This window comes from Perna viridis, chromosome 10 (genome assembly GCF_037379345.1).
Source record: "Perna viridis isolate PV_CMFRI_1.1 ecotype Kerala chromosome 10, ASM3737934v1, whole genome shotgun sequence".
Taxonomy (NCBI): Eukaryota; Metazoa; Mollusca; class Bivalvia; order Mytilida; family Mytilidae; genus Perna; species Perna viridis.
In genome coordinates this window covers 7,144,167-7,161,281 of record NC_142454.1, presented here as the reverse complement: position 1 = coordinate 7,161,281, position 17,115 = coordinate 7,144,167, and the positions used below count along the sequence as shown (strand labels likewise).

The 17,115-nt window shown below is 33.1% G+C and overlaps 1 protein-coding gene across 6 annotated transcripts in view; it reads right to left on the bottom strand.

Moving 5' to 3' along the window:
* The window catches only part of LOC148604327 (E3 ubiquitin-protein ligase MYCBP2-like), a 77,596-nt gene that overhangs the window by 34,078 nt on the left and 26,403 nt on the right, over nt 1-17,115 (bottom strand). For all 6 annotated transcript variants that reach the window (XR_015916135.1, XM_088550340.1, XM_088550341.1 and 3 more), the window contains exons 29-48: nt 16,549-16,768; nt 15,647-15,781; nt 15,299-15,382; nt 14,141-14,237; nt 13,677-13,869; nt 12,956-13,233; nt 11,267-11,497; nt 10,221-10,412; nt 8,867-9,070; nt 8,444-8,578; nt 7,852-8,030; nt 7,282-7,522; nt 4,924-5,106; nt 4,409-4,637; nt 3,631-3,749; nt 3,112-3,199; nt 1,721-1,776; nt 1,330-1,502; nt 732-1,065; nt 328-499 (exon numbers count right to left, since the gene is read on the bottom strand). Coding sequence is in view for 5 of the 6 variants with exons in the window: in XM_088550340.1 (XP_088406466.1) it covers nt 328-499; nt 732-1,065; nt 1,330-1,502; nt 1,721-1,776; nt 3,112-3,199; nt 3,631-3,749; nt 4,409-4,637; nt 4,924-5,106; nt 7,282-7,522; nt 7,852-8,030; nt 8,444-8,578; nt 8,867-9,070; nt 10,221-10,412; nt 11,267-11,497; nt 12,956-13,233; nt 13,677-13,869; nt 14,141-14,237; nt 15,299-15,382; nt 15,647-15,781; nt 16,549-16,768 (3,543 nt within the window). In the remaining variant the exon portion in view is untranslated. The remainder of the gene's footprint in view (nt 1-327; nt 500-731; nt 1,066-1,329; nt 1,503-1,720; nt 1,777-3,111; nt 3,200-3,630; nt 3,750-4,408; nt 4,638-4,923; nt 5,107-7,281; nt 7,523-7,851; nt 8,031-8,443; nt 8,579-8,866; nt 9,071-10,220; nt 10,413-11,266; nt 11,498-12,955; nt 13,234-13,676; nt 13,870-14,140; nt 14,238-15,298; nt 15,383-15,646; nt 15,782-16,548; nt 16,769-17,115) is intronic.

Below are 17,115 nucleotides of genomic sequence, written 5' to 3'. Positions count from 1 at the left end.
TATCATTAACTTGGTTTGCATTTGTCAATAGTACTTAATTTATCAAAATGATTTAAAGATATTGCAGAGTCACAAACAGCATAGTCCCTAAAACCCCCATACAAACAGCAGAGTCCCTAATACCCCCACACAAACAGCACAGTCCCTAATACCCCCACACAAACAACATAGTCCCTAATACCCCCACACAAACAACATAGTCCCTAATACCCCCACACAAACAACACCGTCCCTAATACTCTCACAAAGGTAGTAAAGTAATCAATTCTCCATATTCACCGATAACAAGAAAGTCACATCATAAACAAAACAATCCTCATGACCAACCTGTATCAAACCCATCGATGGTAACATGAATATTGTATAGTCCTACACTGCCTGGGGTCCAGTTGACCATATAGGTCCCATCATTGTTGCTACGGACCAGCATGTTTTCACTTGGTCTAGGGACAGCAGGGGCAGCAACTCTCAACTCCTCAAAGGAGTAATTCTCATATTGCTGGAATAAATAAAAAAAGTCATACTTTGTTTCAAAAGTGTAAATTCTATGAATATGCAGGTATTTCAACTGCTTTGAAAAGAATGATACATTGTTGAATTTTCAATACATGTAATAGTATAATACATAAGATCTTAAAATATAATTTCATTCTTATTTTTATATAACATTCATTAGGCCCTTTTTAACCTAGTAATTTATATTTAGATATATGTATGGGTTTTTATTTTACCTTCATCATGCTTATGGCATGGAATATATCTTTCTTGTCTTTTACAGTTGGTTCATATGGCACATCTAAACATGGTGGAGGTAGACCACCAAAAGTCATGTTAGTGTTGTCAGGGCGACTAAGTCTTCTTGTTTTCTTACTATCCTCTCCCAGAATTCCTTGGTCTACAGGAATGGCCTTGACCTCAACCTTGAGGTTGTTGACCTGTACTAAGGCACCATATTGGTCCTTGGTTAAGACGGTTAGCATTGCTGGCCAGCTACATCTGAGATCATCCTTGTTATAAGCTAGTTCACATTGACTGGGGTCCAGATAAGAATCCGGCTGTAACCATCTGTTTAAAAAGTTAGTGTAATTGTTGTAAACAATGTACTGTTTTTCTCATAAACAATTCTACACGTTACTTAAAGCTTGAGACAACATTGAGAAAGGATCTGCAGAACTTCATCCTTATTGTAAAACATAATTCAAAGTCTGATCACTTCCTTCAGCAAATTCAGGAAAATAAAATTTGTTCAGTTTTCAAATGCATCATTCACAAAAAATAACCAATTAAAAGTAAGGAAGAATACCTTCTATACTTTAAACCATTACTTACCTGGCCATACGTCCTCCACTGGTACCAGGACTACAGGCTACGAAATCTTTCAGAAACGATCTCTCATTGGACTGCCAACAGAATGGAAGGTTACCCTCTAAAGCCTGCATAATGGTTGGTGGATGTGACAAAGCAAATCCTTTACCTAGTAACTTTGAATGTTCATTGAACACCTGTAAGAAATATAATTGCATTGGCAGAAAAATTCTTCCAAAACACATTCTATCAAAAGTTCAAATCTTAATTGACAGTATTCAATATCTGTTGAAAATTCAACTTTAAACTATTGGTCTGTAGTTTTTTTTTTTTATATCAATTTAATTGTTAGTCTACAATAACAACAAACAATCATAAAATGTATTTTTCAATATTGATTGAAGATGTAACAAACCAGTAAAGATCCTTCTTCAATATAGTCCATATCTTCATCCAATTCCTCTACTGTCACTATTTAAATAATAAAGGTTTGATCAAATGAATAAAATATGTGGGCAGATAATATAATGGGAATATAAACCACAAGAATTTTTCACTTATTTTATGGATAATATGTAAACTGGGTGTATTCCTACACAACCAAAATCCAATTTGTGCAGATTAAGATCAGATCGTACAATTTACTCTTATCTTTCAAATGACATTTAAGAAATATGAATGGGTCAAATTTTAAGGTCTCAAATATCATACTTTACTATTAGTAGCAGTAAATCATTATTGAACAAAATAAACATTGCTTTAAATTCAACTGAGTTATGGCTTCAATTCCAACTTAAACTTTTTCCTTCTCTTTTTTGTGGTCGCAACAAGAAATTACAGTACATGTGACATAAACTGTAATTTAGATTAATAAAATATTATGCTCCCAAAGGGAGCATTTATGGCTGTATTATCAACTTGGTTCTGTATACTTATGGCAAGAAAAAGCATCACAATGCGGTTTGTACCTGCATTTTTTTCAGGAGCTGAAAAACGGCATAATGGCAGCTTCATTTGCGTATACTTGTATATGTGCGATTGACAGCCAAACCAGTCTCAGAAAATATTTGCTAGTTTCAATAATTAAATACAAATCGAACTATAGCTTTTCCAAGACAGGGTTGTCCTTATAGTCTGCAATATGGCACCCAGATGTTAACGAAAATTATGTAATCAATATTACCCATAATTCTCAGGTCATAAAAATTGTGAAACTAAAATAATTGATAAGAGAATTAATCAAAACCAATCAATTTGATAAAATGAATCAAACTGTTATAAAATCATAATTAAAGATAAAATGAATCAAACTGTTATAAAATCATAATTAAACTGAACAAAATGAAACAGAATGAAGCGAAACTAAATGCAACAAAAGAAATCTTCTTAGACGTTTCGCAAATAATACGAACCATAATAAACCAGTGCCTGACAATTTGACCCAAAGACATTTCGGAACATGACAACCGATAATTCCTTATGAATGCAGGGCATTTTGCCCAACAGACATATCAGACCATGACAATCGGTATAATGCTATAGGACAAATATATATGCTCACAAAATTTGCCATACTTGAAGGTTATAAGTATAAAATGTCAAATCAGACCTGACAAAAATTTTAAAAGTTGTTTTTAATTAATTTTTCTTCAGGAGCTTTAAAAGGTTTCACCTTCATCATATTATCATATAGGAGGAGAACTAGACTCATTATTATCAATTTTCAAGAAGTAAAGATATTATAGTAAGAATATTTTTTCCACACTAATACACAACTGCATTTATATACAGTTATAAATTACCTACCTGGTGGCAATGCAATATCCTTCTTAATCAATGACCCAGCACACATTCCACCTAGGTAGGCTAACTCTCTCTCTAACTGGGATATTGCCTGGAAAAAAGTTTCATCATGTCAAACAATATGAAACAGAAAAGTTTAAGCAGCTGCACTGTAGAGTGACATTACAGGTAATTACATATTGAATTGCTGTCAGGAGTTAAACCATCCTACACAAATTTTGAAAACGAATTATTTGTTTTCATTCATACAGAGTCAGCCGTTAATGTTTACAATGTTTTTGAAGTTTTTTTTTTTTCTTTTGACCTTTTTCTCTATCCAAATAATCTTGGCAGTGTTTAAGTGTTTTACAAGTCTCTAAGTTTATAAGGCTCTAACTCATACAATATTTCTCAGTATAATACATGTACATACATGTAGATCTCCCATTTTTTTCCTGAATAAGCTAAGAAAACTTAAGTTTTATTTATTGAATATCATAAATTTAAATCTGTTAATACATATTTTTTCTCAAACAGACTTACCTCTTCTGGTTTTGTTTTCCATTCATATCCCACCACAATACATTTGAATCCAAAGAAACAGGCTTTCTCATCCTTCACATAGTCTGAGGCTGTCTCCAGAGAAAATACTACCTTGTTCCCTAAAACAGAACATGTACATGTATGACCAAAATTTCAAATGGATCCTCTCCATATCCCATTATGATAATACACGTGAAATCTTGAAGTTGGATCATCTCATGTTCTAAGCAACTTCTTCCATGCACTTCAACAATGATGCTAAGCCTTCAAGCTAAGTTTCATCAAAATCCATAGTATAGTTTAGGAGGAACTGTGCTTACATGGTACACAGACACAAAAAATGGACAGGCAAAATTGTGATTCCTAAGGGTTCACAAACAATTGCTTGCAGGGAATTAAAAAAAACTGTGTGTAAGCAATATTCCTCATTCATAACTGTTTTTTTTTTTTGCTAAGCACAGCATAAAATATGGCTTTTTCAATCAAAAATCAACTAAATATATGGTGAATTTCAAAATGTAAATAAGACCCCCCAAAACATTTGGTCCTGTTTTCTGCTACCACCCAGAAAAAAAATAGGGTAAGTAGGTAGGGAAAATATTTTATTTTTCAAAGACATTTTACATTGATTTAATTGGGAAACAATCAAGACTTGAACAGTGCTTGAGCCAAAATGGCCATAAAATGTTTATGGTAGGCACAAAAAATGAGGGTAGGTAGGGTAGCAGGAAACAGACATATTCTTATTTTTTTTGCCTTATAATTAATGATATTTTACCTGGCAAGATTAAGGCTTGTTTAGGCCAGTTATCAGATCCAGAAAACTTTTTGTAAACAGAGCAGTACTTCCTGCTGTGCTTGTGTTCTTCGTTCCTATTGGTTTGGGGCATGACCTCTGATCCAGTTCTGGTTGGTATTAACAGTTGGAGAACATCTTCAGTCTGTGCTGTACCACAAGATGGGTCAAACTCTACAGCCATCCATTTCACTTGTTCTGGGAAGGTCACCTAAAATATGCGATAATTTTACCCCAATTTTTCAAGACATTAATTAAGATTAAAACAGTGGAGTTTCATTTTATCAAGTGTGCTACTTTGTGTTATCCATATGGTAAGTAAGCAATCATCTTCTAATTCATGACAAGCTTGGTTTATTTGATGTAAATTGTGTAATCAATATATAACGGAACAATAAAATGTGTGGAAGGAAGTACTACTAATTTTCTACCACACCATAATAGCATGTGGTTACTTTTAAATGCAGTTCTTAAGAGTTCATTTGATAACTGATTACTTTATAGTGTGAGACTGTAGCTGGTTTGTAAGGATGATCACTCTCAACAACAGCATAGTGATGTGATGTAGTTCCTCCATTCATCTCTGGTTCCTCTGTTTCTCGTGGGGGTGTGATGTAGTTGTTCAGGTTAGACACGGGTGGTAGTATTTCCTGTATCATACCCAGGACCTGAACAGCTCCCTTAAAGTATGCAAAAAACAGTTCTTATAGTACAAAGATATTTATTTTGGTTTAGATTGAAAGATGTCTAATTTTATACTGCAACCTTTAAAGTATCATACTTTCCTGGTCTGAATCTCCTATTACAATGTACAGTCAAACCTAGGAAGCTGAAACTCCAAGGGACCATTGAAATATGTTCAAGTTATCAGGGTTTCAAGAAATTGAAGTCTTACATTTCCGGATTTTTTTGTTGCCAGTCCAAGTTCGGCTTTATCACTGGAAATTACAACGAAGTTTTGTTACTTCCCAGATATTTTTCATTCCCTTTTCTCAAGCTAATGTTGATTTGTGAACATCAAAAATGCTGTGTTTGCATAAAAAAAAAAACTTTCAGAGTTTGAATTCTTTGGTCAATATTTTGTTTTCATCTAATTTTCTTTGATGCTTTCATTATGCTGACTTCAGAGCATTCTCGAACTTTAATCAGTACTATGTTAGATTAAAACTACCTAATTAGTGATGACTTAAATATTACCTGTAATAGTTTAATCCTGGTTTGCATACATTTAATTACAGGTTTAAATAAACATATATGAAATTGTTGTTTTAATAATTATAGTCTGTTCTTTATTGATCACCTTAATTTCACCTGGATTTTACCTGTAGAATTAGACCTACTATAAAGACAACGCCGACATCACTCAACTAGTGAGACGAGCAGCAGTACTACCACTGGTCCCTCAGAATGAAGTGTAAGACGTATGGTTCCACTCACTATAAGACATTGACGACGCAGATAATGTACCTGACACTACTACATTTACAGAATACGTTACCAAACATGTACACTCAAACATCTATGAAATAATTGACTCAATACAGACTACTCAGGCCATGACAGAAATTACAGTGATCCAGTACTCAGCAGGAGGAGCTCGCCCACCAAAAAGACCAGTCAACCAACTGGTCGACTCAGGACTACATCAACTCCAAGACAGATACCAACAGGTGTTAATAACTGTGACAGAGTTCGCAGATGCTGCTTTCCACCTTCTGCATCTTAATTAGTGAAATTTTGATAACTGAATCTGATTTTGTATTTATTTGTATTGTGTGAAACTGACTTTATAAATGCATTTATGCTTTATGAAACTGATATCCTATACTGTGCCTTAAATGTTGTTATTTTTCCTGCTATATGTTTATTATTGATTTAATTTGTAGTAAATCCAATCTATCTGAAACTGAATTATCATTTATCCTTTGCTTTGTGATGTTGATTTTGTGATTTATTCAATAGATTTATCACAGATTTGTTTTATTTATTTATTTTGTAATGTTTCATATGACTATATCAGAAGAAATAAAGACAAGAGTACACCTAAAATAAAATATATCATCAACCTTTAAAATGCACATAAATGACAAACTCACACATACAAAATGCTAAAATGTATTTTTTACCTAGTATGTATACATACATTTGTAGTACTTTCACAGGTAAAAAAAAATAAACATATTTAAAACAAACTGTAGATCTTCAAGGTATGTGAACCTACTGTCTTTTTTGTTTATTTCACTATTTAATTAGTAGGGTAATTAAATGTATGCAAACCAGAATGACAACCCTGTAATTAGCTAAAATGACACTTGATTAATGATAGGGTTTCAGTTTTTCACACCTTCTATGACCCAAGCTGACAAAATGGCTGACGTGTTTGAGTTAGTGAGGGGTTATTTTCCGAAATTTATTAGCGATGACCAGAGTGTTCGAGAAATCGAAGTTCAAGAAATCCAAAGTTATTTATATTGATTCTATAGGAGAAAAGTTTGGTACTTAAAGTGGTGTTCAAGAAATCCTGGGTGTTCGAGCCATCCGAGTTCGAGCGAGTGATGTTCAACTGTATATTAAAAAATCTGTTAATTTTGAAAGAAATTACAGCTGCCACTGAGAAAAGTTTTGGCAAACTAAAAAGAGTCCTGATTTCTGCTAAGCATAAAATGACCAAACTAAAAAAAAAAATATTTTTTGGACTTTGCCGACAATTAACTTTACATGTATTTTGTGGTACTTCACAATTGTTTGACAATACCAACCCTGGGATCCTGAGAAGCTACTGGTCCTATAAGATTGATTATACTAACCCTGGGATCCTGAGAAGCTACCGGTCCTATAAGATTGACAATACTAACCCTGGGATCCTGAGAAGCGACTGGTCCTATATGAGCCAGTATCATGGGTATGAGTGAAGAGAACAGATGTGATTCTCCCAGGATCTTAGTGATATCTTCTGGTGACATACTGTTAGCACGATGTAACATATCTGTGGCCATGCGACAGATGGCTCCTACAATGTCTATAGCATTTTTCCTAGCCTGTAGCTCAGCCAAAGTTTTGTTAGTCTGTTGTTGACTTTCTCCTTCTTGAGGTGCACTGAATGAATAAGTCAAATGGAAAACAAAAGGTATCCTAAATCCTTCTATTTACAAGATGTTTTAAATGGATAATATTTACATACAACATATCTAAATACAACCAATACTGAGATCATTACATTTGTATAATTATAGTCGTATACTAATAAGCATTTTTCAATCTTCAAGGATGCTGTTAGCAAATATTAATCAAATAATCAAACAATTTTAATTAAGAGATCAATTATTAGATAAATCATCTATTCACCTTTTTCACATTTAGAAAAGCTCTGAATTTCTCAACACAAGATATTTTTAAAATTTCTATTAATATGCCCATGATTTTACCTGTAATACAACAGCTGTGGCACTTGTCCTCTCATGTGGTTGGTACCATTACTACTGAGTGAACAGGCAGCAAAGTTAAAGGTTGTTCCATCAGGACATTTGACCTTGTTCAATCCTCCATCCCCATTCAAGGTTTTAGGTCCATGGTTCTTCAATCTCAATGTATACTTTACTCCTTCCTGTAATTATAGATATTCAATACATTATACAGACTAAAATGTAACTATATCTGAGAAAAGTATTAACACATGATAAATTTTTATGTTCAATTCAAAATTTTATGTGTATGCATTTTTTGAAAACTACCAAGTCATTGTAAAAATTCCTTGTAATGAAAAGACATTAGATTTTCATCCTTTTATTATAATTTATAAATAGATTACACAAAATATCATGTTCAAAAATAAGAAACATTCCTTATAATTAACAGATTTCCATCCAAATATTGAGAATTGGTTCATAATCAAATCCTTACTATTTGAATCATGAATAGCAAATTAACCAATCACAATACCAATGCACTTTATACAAAATAACCAGGAGAGAACCAACCAATCAGAAGGCTTATTACAAATTCAATTAAATTACAAACCTTAATAGGAACAGGTCTATCAAATTTTATTTCAGCAATGTCATTAACACAGTCCTCGGGACCATAACATCCTCTCACTAACTCTAGATTGTTCCATCTCTGTGATGGTGATGGATCAGATTGGGCTCCTGATATCTGAAAATCAAAGAGTTAAAAAGTAATTATTATTATCAATATTGTTCCTGTATTAAAATCAAAACAGTAAAATCTTGATCTGAAAAGGCAAAATATATTTTAAAACAAAATAAGATCATGTCTGATTGTCCTATTCTTACCCTGCCAAAATAACACCTTTCCTGAACTAAAATACAAGCCATTATTTTCTTTGCATGTGACAATGGACACCCTAAAAAGAACTGAAAATACTTTCGATTCTTCTTAAATTCTATACCTGTATCAGAATAAGAACACCAGTTTACTTACATCATCAAGAAGTTCTAGTTCATACTGATATTGGCCTCCTCCACCATACACACAGATACCAGCTATAACAATGCCTGGTTTGTCCACAGAGAATGCTATAGCATCAGGACTACCATTACCAGTATTCCAGCAGGCACTTTGACTGGTACGAGTGAAACGGTTAGGTGTCACTAACAGTGGTGTTGATGTTGTTGTCAGATCCATCTATAAAGTACATGTATGTATTATTGCTAACTCATTTACTTTCTTTAATTTATAACAACTTGATATTAGCTTCAGATTAGGGAACTTTATGTACGTGTCCTTTGAAATCAGAAAATACATCAATTAAAAATTTTAATCCCTGTATTAAGTAAAAATGACAATGAACAATATATCATATATGCACTGTGGTTCAGAGCAAATGAAACAATATCATACGAGTATGAACATTTAAAAAAAAAGCCTTCTGACCCAAAAACAAGAACAATTTACACGTGTGATAAAGTGCCTGATCACAGATTTGCATCAAAATCTGAGACCTGGAATATCTACATCCAGGAAATCCACTATTGACTAAAATATTGATAAATGTTTTATAAAATTTAACAGTCCCTACACATGCACTATGATATACCAACCTAATTTATTTCAATGTTTAACGGTACTAAAAGATTAATCATTTGGACAGAGTAAATGACCAAAATATGACCATGTGTGCTGAAGAACGTCCAGATTTAATGGGTGTATGCACTAGTAAAATCTTCACATGTTTTTGACACAAGTATTTACATCTTTATTATTTACTATAGACAATTGATTACCTTATTCATTATATTGGTTTTCTCACAAATTTTTTGCTTTTTTTCAACATCAATATTAAAATTGGTCATGGGGGGGGGGGTAATTTTAGCCTTGATTAGCCTTGTTACATATCGGTGGGAGAAAGTCTGGGAGAGAAATTATAGAATTTATTTCACATGTGAATTATCAAAGTTTATTTCATGAAAAACATTGACAAATCACTACTAACTATATAATAAGCACTCACCTTTTAACAAAAATAGATGAAAGTTTTTTTGTACAGTGGAGGAAATTTTAGTTATATTTCATTTGACAGTCTGCAATTTGTGTATTTTTAATAAGGATGGCAATGAAAATTTAAATAATCAAGTACTCGACTGAAAGACCAAGTACTTGAGTACCATGTAAGTATTATTGAGTATCATGGCCAAGTACTAAAGTATGAAACTTTATATCTTTTATCATTTCTAATCTTTACAGATGTAAAACAGTATTTTTATATCTTCTGTGTTTTTTTTTCATGGAATAAAATAAATCTATCAGATTAGTAGACCCCTGTATCAGGACTTACTTCTAACCCAATAGATGTGGCTGATAATTCACTGATGATGGTTGACAGCAGGGCACATGTATTGTCCACTAAAACAGAGGGGTATGTAGGCTTCTCTTTGTCTAACTCCTGTCTCACAGGTAAAGTTATAATGGTTAACAACTTGTCTAGGACTTCTCTGAATGACACATGGTTTACTCCAAATCCAGCACACTGAATATAAAGTCAAGTTAAAGGTAACGACATTCATATAATCAGATCAGATAGTTTTCTTGAAAGAGTAATCAAGGGAACCAAGATTATAGTGGTAATCAAAAGAATGTAATCCAGGGACAAAGACCCGACATAGAAAACAGACATACACAACAAAGAACATAAAGTAACTAAAATCATACATACAAAGTAACAAAAGTAAATGAGCAACTCGGACTCCACTAAAAACTGGGAGCATAGACAAGGTGCACTGGTAGGGTAAGCATCCTCTGCTTTTCTAGAAACGCCCGCCGAGTTGCTCATAAAAAGTCAAGGCCAGGGTAGACAAACTTAAAAATCAAGTTTTTTAGCCAGCTTAAGTTCTCAATGTGATGTATAAATTGTTTTGTCATAGTGTAATCTTGTCTTCATTGGAACTATAAATAGTATTTTTCTTTTTTTCCTGTATTGAAAACACGTTAATTTTATCAGATTCTGTTATAACAACATTTTCCAGGTATATACTCTACTTGTATTTTTTACAATTTTGTTGACTAACAGGAATTTTTTATTCAAAAATAGATAAAAAGGTCCTGGTTATTTTTTGTCAATTGCAAAAACTGTAACAAATTAGGTACATCTCTCCAAAGTACTGTAAACTGTGAAATTTTTGCTGCAATTTTATTTTCGCTTTAAGACCTGTAACATGAAAATTAAATTGTAGTGGATATTTTCCTAAAAAAAAAAATTTCTGAGGAACGATTGTGAATTTAAAACTGCAAAAGTAGATCGATCACAGAAACAGTGAAAACAGATGATGCGAAATTTCCCAGTTTACTGCATCAATACTTAAAAACATCTGACAATGAACGAACCTCAAGTTTACAAGTCATGTGAGCCACCAGTAATGGGAACCTATGTTGATCATTCAGTCTTGCCATACTATTGGTATTATCATCCATGACAATGGACTGACGACGTAAGATCTCCTCAGTCTTTGGTTCACTGTTAATAGGCATGATGTTTGTAAGTCTGATGGTTGGGTGACACATGGCTTCCATCACTGCTGCTAATAGTCTGCCATAACCACTGATGTTCAGCATCTCCTAAAATCAGAGATCAGAGAGGTAAAACCAGGGTTTGTAATTAGCAGGGACCCAATGACCCTTTAAATTTAAAATTTGGTTTTGACATAAAATTTCAACTGTAATGGTAAAGACCACCAAAATTTAAGCAGTGGGCTACAGAGTCAAAATTTTAGGTTGAAACCCTTAAAACTGATGAAAGCAACAGCTTGTTATAGGGTTATTGTATAAGTATTGAGGAATATTGTCCAGAGTACAAGTTTGTATACTATATGGGCAAGGATCTGGAAACGGTAAAATATGCTGGTCATTGACCGACAAATGTTGTAAATGACCTACGACCATTTCCCAATATCGGACATAAAAAAAAAACTGTCAACCCTTATAAATTACAGTCAGTGTGGTTTTATTACTGTATAAACATCCTGTCTACCTGTCTCCTAATTGTTTATTGGAAACTAACAGGTGTGTGGCAATATTAGCAGATGTGCAGCCACCTGTGACTGTGATTTACCTGTAACTGATTAGTTGATTGCTTAATTAAATTAATGATACACATGCAGCACCATTGTGTATACAAGTTAATTGAAATGACTCGGAGAATTTTCATACATTTATTACTTGATTTAAATAAGAAAAGATTGACAAATCAATCATTTTCCCGCCGATCTTTCAGTGGTAACGAAAACACATGGTGCTGAAACTACGAATCAGTCGTAGTTTGTTATTATTAATTCATTCAAATCAATACACAAATTGTATTCCCGATTTAATTTTTAAAAAAATCAACATTTTGTTCATCACTCAGAAGTTTTCGGCTGTTTGCGGATGTGATGAAAAAGTCTGGGAGACACGATGTTTTGTTTACATGTCAGAACGACCACATGTGGTCGAAATCGAACTCGTTCACTCATTCAGATATTTATAATATAACACAAATTCCAATATTTATCTTTTAATAACTACAAAAAAGGGTTTTTAAAGTTCATTCTTGATCTAGGCAGGTGAAAGACTGACACAAACGTCTGCTGTAATTTGATAAAATGTCCAACATGGGCTGTCAAAATTTCGGAACCCTTGTACCTGGGATAATATTCCAAAATATCCATGCAATACCCTATTATTGCAATTGTATAGCAAAGCTTAATATTTGGTAACAATATTTTTTGGTTCCTCATGACATCATGAATTTTATTGCACACTTACTTATGCTTGCTTTCTTTAGTGAATACAATAATCCAATCCAATAAAAGCGATTGTCAAAATTTAGTTGACATATCTATTTCTGAAAATGTAGCCAATAATGCTCTAACTCAACTAGCACATTGACTAGAGTATAATAAAGAGAGGTTAACTTTCTATACAGCAGATATTTTATAGTAACATAAAAATCACTATTGTACATGTATACAGTTTTACAATATCATTTTGCTGTCATCATTTTTATATAAGAATGCAAATATAAAGTTCAGTACTTACGGGCTCTAACATCTGTAAGAGATCACACAAACACAGCCATTTCAGATTGCCTGTTGGATAAAATGCATGGAAACATGCTCTGAATGTGATGTGACACTCATTCAGTACTTCATCCTCTAATTCATGGAACAAACTATGACTACCAGGCTCAGACAAATACACTCGGACCTTTATTGATGGTCTAACTTCCTGTGCTAAAATGTTTCTTAGTAAATCCTGGGTTTTGCCAATACAGCTGGTCAACTTTTCTGACTCATTCACTGGCTTGTGGGATGTAGCTGAAAGAAATAATACCAGATGACATTTTGCTTTTTATGGGAAGAAATGCTCAGAAATGTTTATGATGTCATCAGCTAATGCATGCCCCATCATATCTACTAGTTGTATATCTATTCATTTGTAGTTCTTTATATACAAAATCTGGCCAGGTGCTCAGCTTGAAATTCAAACTGACCTCAGTAAAGAACAGCAAAGTACATGTTAACATTAAATTTATTGGAGTGACATTTCATCCATTAGATTACTAAAGAATGGACTAACCCTCCTGATAAGCTTTCGACCAGAGGTGAATTCACATTATATTTCTAAATTGTCAATAAGCAATCAAATATATCATACAATATCTTCAATTAGTAACTTTTTGGCAAACCCAAGTATCTTCAATTATTGGATAAGCCAAAAAATTAAAACCTGCAGATAAATCCTAACAATAGAAGCTTACTTCCATCAGGGTATATCTGTTGTACATAAGTCCTCAGCAGTCTTAAACAGGCCTTGTTGACATAGACCAACCGCTTAACATCAGATACGGCTGCAGCATAGTTATCTCCCTTTAAACCATCAACTTCGCGGATGGCTGTGTTAAATGTTGTCCATGCCCAGTTAATCATCAAAAGTAGCGCTTCAAAACATTCCTTTCAGGAAAAATATTAATTTTTTTTTTTAAATAAATACCTTAGCACAAAGTATTATTCAAACATAGTTCATCAGGATTAACACCAACAATATCTACATGTAGTTCTATGCAAGGTCATATATATTTTATAATTCACAAAATATGGGATTTTTTTTTTTTTTCAGAAAGTGTAACCTACCTAAAAAATGGGAAAAATATTGAAACAATTTGTTAACTTCATAAAGTTTCGGCCATAATCATATTGTTTAAAAATATAAAAATAAACCTACAGGTGTCACTGTACATGCAAAGTCTTGACTGAGGATATGAGCTGGCTCCACATTGTCAACTTTCCTTGCCACACCACTGCTTTCCTTTGATGGTAACCTAAGAGATAATATTGACATTATAACATCATAATATGTGTAGAAATAGCCAGTATTCCATGGAAAGAATTGGATGTATTATTGAGTAAATTTTACAGGGAGATGTTAAAGGCCTTAAAAAGGTAGTTTAAACCCAAACCACAGATTTCATGCACCTGTCTACAGTCAGGAGATGTTGGTCACTGATGTGTCTTTGTGTCATAAGATTACTTTTAGTTTGATTTTGAAAAATAGTCATCCTTCTATTACCATGGATTTTATTATATTTGTTGTTGGGACCTTTCAGAGCATACTTAAAGGTGTGTTTATATAGGTTAAAGACCTCTTGATGACCTTTGAAAATATTTGCTATTTTGGAATTAGGTCAAACACACATTTGTTGTGTTTTACCATATCTGCTCCTTTTTACATAACATGCTAAACACCGATAATACTAATTATCATTCTCAAATACACTAATCAGTCCCCTCTTACTTGATTAATTGGGCTTTGGCACATAAACCTTTTCAGTAGCACTCCAGCTATGAATCATGCAAAATGTGATACATGGAAAGCCTACACATTTTTATTTCTGATGTTTTGTATAAAATGTTATTGTAAACAGAAATAAACATGTGGTTTTCCATATAACCCATGCTCTTAGGATCTAAAAAAATATATAGAACGTACTGTAGAATTCAAAATTAAGGGAGATAACTTTGTAAATGACACTAAAATACAATAGAAACTGTTAGATTTTCAATATGGATTATCTCCTAAGATCAGACAAATTGGAATGAATAATTATACATTTCATCATATAGACCCATACAGCAACTTAATAACAAAAATAAAAAAGTGTAGCCTTTTAGGGGTGTATACCATTTCGCAGAATTTGCATGATTCTTACAAAGACTGCTACTTAATAGCTGCAATAAAAAGTGTTTTCTTTCTTTTATGTTACTTTATTTTGTTTCAATGACTGCTTTTAGTTAACTCATCTCTTAAATGTCTTCATAAACAAAATAAACACGTCATGCTGATAATATACCTCACATCACCATGGTTACTTCATATATTTACCTGAAGAGGAGCTGCGGAATCTGTCCAGCATTGACATCAGTTCCATTGTTTGACTTTTTAGAACTTCTGAACTTAAATACAACTCTGGAAAATAAATAGTTCAATGATAGCTTGATTTCTTGTGTTGGAATTATCACTGCTTTTTTACTGGTCTATACACACCATCTTTTCATGTTTTTTTTGTGGTTTGTAATAGAACATCAATTCAATTACTTTTCCATTTATTGTATTTAGTTGGTATTAAAGCCAGAAAATCCTGAGGATGTTCACTGGGAATGATCAGACTCTGCCACATCTATGTTAATTCATTTTTCAACAGGAAATAATGATGAACACTGTTATACTCACTGATCATCAGTAGTTATGATAGGTTGACCATTAGAACCACAGTCACTACTAGGACCTGATATTCTAGCCCATGCCACATACCAAGTCTGGGCCTGTATCTGTATGGGTTCATCAAACATCATAGCATACTTCTCTCTGTAACAATCATAAACAAAGATTTATTCATACACAATGGAACAAGTATTTTTCCATAATAGCCCATGGTAAAATAATAATAAAACGATTACCATTTTTATTTAACTTCTTCATGTTTATTAAAATATGCAGCTTACATGTTGCATGAATTGGAGCCCATTGTGAATCAAATTCTAATGTGTATAAAAGAACATTGTGCCAATGTCCCCTGCATAAAAAGATACATTTCAAACTTTAAATTCACTGAAATTTTCCAAGTCCAAGGGCCATAACTTCCATAAAAATCATTCAACCATAACCAGAGTCGAAGTTGATCTGTAACTTCTCATAGTAAGACTACATATAAAAGATATATAAATTGGTAAAAGCATTACAAAAAAAAATGCGGAAAACTTTAAATTCACTGAAATTTTCTAAGTCCAAGGGCCGCAACTTCTGTAAAAATCATTCAATCATAACCAGAGTTGAACTTAATCTGTAACTCTTCATAATAAGGCTACATACCAAAAACAAACTTATATGGTAGAAGCATTACAAAAAAAAGTGCAGGAAACCTGGATGGACGTCCGATATTTCCATGTCCCCTTGTGACGCATCACGGGGGACAAAAATAGGATAAAATTATCAATGATATGACATAAGAAATATGACTGTCATATGTTTATGATATTGGTCATATGTTTATCACCGTTTTACCACTGTTTAAATATACTTAAAAACATTATCTATCAGCTTGACTGTTTCTATGATTAGGATTACATACATACCTAGCCCCACATTCATACACAACTTCATCAGACTCCGAAATCATTTCTCCATCAGTTTCATTCTCTCCTCCTTCCTGTCCTAGTTCAAACAGTTTGATCCTCCCATAATACTCCCCACGGCCTCCAAATAAACCAAACCCTCCAAGGAGGACATCAGTATCACACATAAATCTAATGGCCTCCATAGAATGTCCCGAGTAACCCCAACCTCCTCCATGACCTGATAAAAGAAAACAATGATTTAAAAATGGTAATGAAGGATACAAATTCAAAGGGGAAGCATACCAGAAGTACACCTCCACCCCTAAAATCAGATTTTTGTTTTGTTATGTTTTTCTTTGAAATTTTGACTTTGTACACATTATACCAAAAATATTAAACAATTCATTTTGTGACCATCCTCCGACTGAAAAAAAACCAGGATCTGCCTTGATAGAACAACAAAGATACTCATCCAACTTTTTTTCAATTATCAAATAACAGATTTCAGATTCTTTTTTTTTTTCCTGGTCTAATTTGAACATATGCCCTCTACAAAAACAGCCCATCCCATCAGCATGCAAATGG